The following is a 3,111-nucleotide window of genomic DNA, read 5'->3' on the forward strand; positions in this document are numbered from 1 at the left end:
CCAGTGCGAACCGGTCGTGGGTGCAGGAGGAGCGGCTGGCCGGCTCCCAGCGGCCCAAAGAACTGCTGCCCGTGCAAGTGGCTGGAGAAGGCCAGGCCCGGCAGGTGTCCGGCGCCCAGGGGCGAAGCACTGTCTGTCTGCACCACCAGCGGCGCCAGGCCGGGCTCCTTGCCCTCGGCCGCCTCCTTGCGCCCCTCGTCCTTGCGCCTGCCTTCGACGCGCTCCTTCTCTAGGCTCCGCAGGTTAAAGGGCCCATCCGCGCCACTCTCGGCCGCCTCCTTGCCCCTCTCCGGACTGCGCCGCTCCCGGGAGCGCTCAGATTCGGTCAAGCGAGGGGGGCTGGCGCTGTCCCGTGCTGGGCTGCGGCCTAGCGCCACTCCCGCGCGCTCCTCGCTCAGCCGCTCCGGCTCCGGGTCGCTGTCCGCTGCGCACGACTTCTCCTCGGCTGTGGGGGGAGAGAGTGCGCCGGTTACAGGGGCCTGGGCAGAGGCCCACGCCAAGCCCTCTCCGGTGTCAGAGCCGGGTCGGGAGACCTAGTAAGGCCTGCTCTTGGGGAGGCCGAGTCGGAGGAGCTCTTGCAGTGAGGCATGCGGCAATGCAGCCCACCGAATCAAAGATCCCACATCTGCCGTGGAAGGAATGGAGCCCTGGAGAGGACACCTTGCTGCCTCGGAGTCACACACAGCGCGCACGGGGCCAAGCTCCGAGTCCAGCCCGATCCTCCAAGCACCAGGGACCACCCTCGTGGGGAAATCCGGAGTTGGAAGCCCCATGCCCAGACCGACGCCGAGGCTTCCCCCACGCCTTTAAGATTAGCCGGCAGCTGAGCCAGAGACCAGCCAGGCGCACTACTGAGACCTCCCTGGCCTCTCCCCAACCTGACCTGACTTCCCGACCCTACCTCGGACCCGGTGCAGGCGCAGGGGACTGGGCGCTGGGCCCGGGGAGGGCAGTGGTTCCCGCGCTGGGGGAGGGTCGCAAGACGAGGCGTCCGACTCTGCGCCGTCGCGCTCCGGCTTGCAGTGCTCCTCGTACAAGCGCAGAGACGGCAGCGTCAGCTGCTTCCTGGGGACGAGCAGGAGTCAGCAGGTCAGCCGGGAGCGCGCCGCTCCTGATCCCGTCACCCCGGCCCCGCCGCGGGGGTGTCCCGCTCACCCCTCACCTTTTCTCCCGCCGGCCGTTCCCAGTGTCCCTGAAGCCCTTGGCAAACGGGTTGTTGTCGATCTTCAGCTGGGTAATCTGCGGGGACCCAGGGGGCGGTGCTAGGTCAGACGGTGACTCTCAGAGCCTGGCCCGGGGGCACCTCGAGGTCAGCGGCTACCGCCGGAGAGAGGAGGCTGGCGAATGCCCACAAGGTCCCCGCCCGCCGGGAATGAGACCCGCGCCCGAAGGCGAGGCTGGTGGAGGGCATCGCGAAAAGCGATAGAATCTCTCCTCCTCCAGAAACTCGATTCGAGGGATAATCCCTCAGCACACACACGCAGGCCCAAAGCTGTGTGCCCTGGATGGAAATCGGCCCGAGCATGTACCAGGGCGCAGGGTAAATGACTCCGCACCTGAGCAGAGGCGCACGGAGACGAACCGCGCAAATACAAATCACACTTAGCAAGTCCAAGGGTCTTCAGAAAGTTCATGGACATACATATTATGTACGGATAAAGCTAGGTATGGATTTCAATTTTTTTGCACCAAAATCAACGCGGGCTTCATTTCCATTTTCTACGAAATTTCCGAAGACCTTTCGTGTACAGAATGAACAAGTGCCCACAGAAACAAACGAATTCACATGCCTCCACACGGATTCAAGGCTCCTGGAATGGTGCACGCACAGTCAGGCATACACACTGGTTCACTAAGGCAGGACGACCAGCACAGATGGTCAGTGGGTCACCCAACAGTAGTGCCCATGAGCACAGGTCCCCGTGGGGTGAAGCTTTGCCCCACTAGGAGGTACTGACAGGAAGCATGCAGAAAAGGCCCTTTAACTTGAAGGAAAAATCTTCTAAGCACCTCCCAAAGGGTCCAGGGCAAGGACAGACCCAGGACAGTAGGGGGGTGTTTTTTTTAGGGGGGGGTAGGGCTGTGTCACCTGTCCCACCCTTGACTTTCCAGGGAGAGTGAAAAGAGGTCCCCAGGTTCCTAGTGTGGTAGGGCCTGGGCAGATTGCCTTGGGCACTCTCTTCATTTAAATTCCCATCCCTGAGCCAAGAAATAAACGAATAAAATGTAAAAATATCAAAAGGGGCCTGGAGTCTCTGTTAATTGCTAAGTAAACATCTCCACCCAAAGGAGAAGCCAGCTGTTCCCACTCCAGTGGAGCCAGTGTGTACGTGAGAGACAGCCTGGGGGGTTTTCTGTGGGTGCAGTGCTAAGGGTTGTAAGACTCTGTTCTTGTCCTTGGGGGTGAGCCTCCAGCAGCAGTAGGTGAGGGAGGACTGCAGGAGGCAGGGGTGAGTGAAGGGAGCCTGCAGGTGTTGAGGGCATTGGTGCAGGGGCTGGGTCCACCGCACCGCTTGGCGCACCTTGTCATTCTGGTAGGCAGTGACAGCAATGAAGTCGGTCTCGGGGAACACGTAGGTTCGGAAGGTGCTATATGGCAGCTTCAGGATGTCGTTGGCTCGCACGATGTGGAAGCGCGGCTGGTACTTGTGCATGGAGTTCAGGATGGTCTGCAGGGAGGCAGAGCGCCCTCAACCAGCAGCCCCCAGACTTTCCTGCTCTCCGGGGACCCCAGCCCTCCCCATCCATCTCTCTCGGTTCTACACACGAACCCCAACTCTCCCCATCCATCTCTCTCGGTTCTACACACCCTCTCATGTTCTCCTGCCTTCTCTGCCCCTTTTCTTCTTTCTTTTCCTCTTACTTTTCTCACTTCTACCTCTTTCTCTCACCATTAAAAAAAGTTGGAAGTGGAAGTAAAACAAAGAAAGAAGACAAAACAAAAAATCCTTCGACTCAACTTCTATTCCTGGTGGCACTAGTCAGCCCCTAGGAACTCCGCAGAAAGGCAGGATTCAGAACTCCCTGGGGCACATGGACTGCTCTGCCTCGGAATAGGCAGTCCCTTCTGCCCTGTGGAACGCTCCCCTCACCACCCCACCCACCCACCCA

At 60.3% G+C, this 3,111-nt stretch overlaps 1 protein-coding gene across 1 annotated transcript in view; it reads right to left on the minus strand.

The window, feature by feature from the left end:
• The window catches only part of TBX2 (T-box transcription factor 2), a 10,698-nt gene that overhangs the window by 3,388 nt on the left and 4,199 nt on the right, over positions 1-3,111 (minus strand). Inside the window, exons 5-8 of the mRNA XM_027767355.1 lie at positions 2,523-2,669; positions 1,163-1,239; positions 902-1,065; positions 1-445 (exon numbers count right to left, since the gene is read on the minus strand). Coding sequence (XP_027623156.1) covers positions 1-445; positions 902-1,065; positions 1,163-1,239; positions 2,523-2,669 — 833 coding nt within the window. The remainder of the gene's footprint in view (positions 446-901; positions 1,066-1,162; positions 1,240-2,522; positions 2,670-3,111) is intronic.

This window comes from Tupaia chinensis, unplaced genomic scaffold (assembly GCF_000334495.1).
Source record: "Tupaia chinensis unplaced genomic scaffold, TupChi_1.0 Scaffold144174_1, whole genome shotgun sequence".
In the NCBI taxonomy this organism is placed as follows: domain Eukaryota; kingdom Metazoa; phylum Chordata; class Mammalia; order Scandentia; family Tupaiidae; genus Tupaia; species Tupaia belangeri.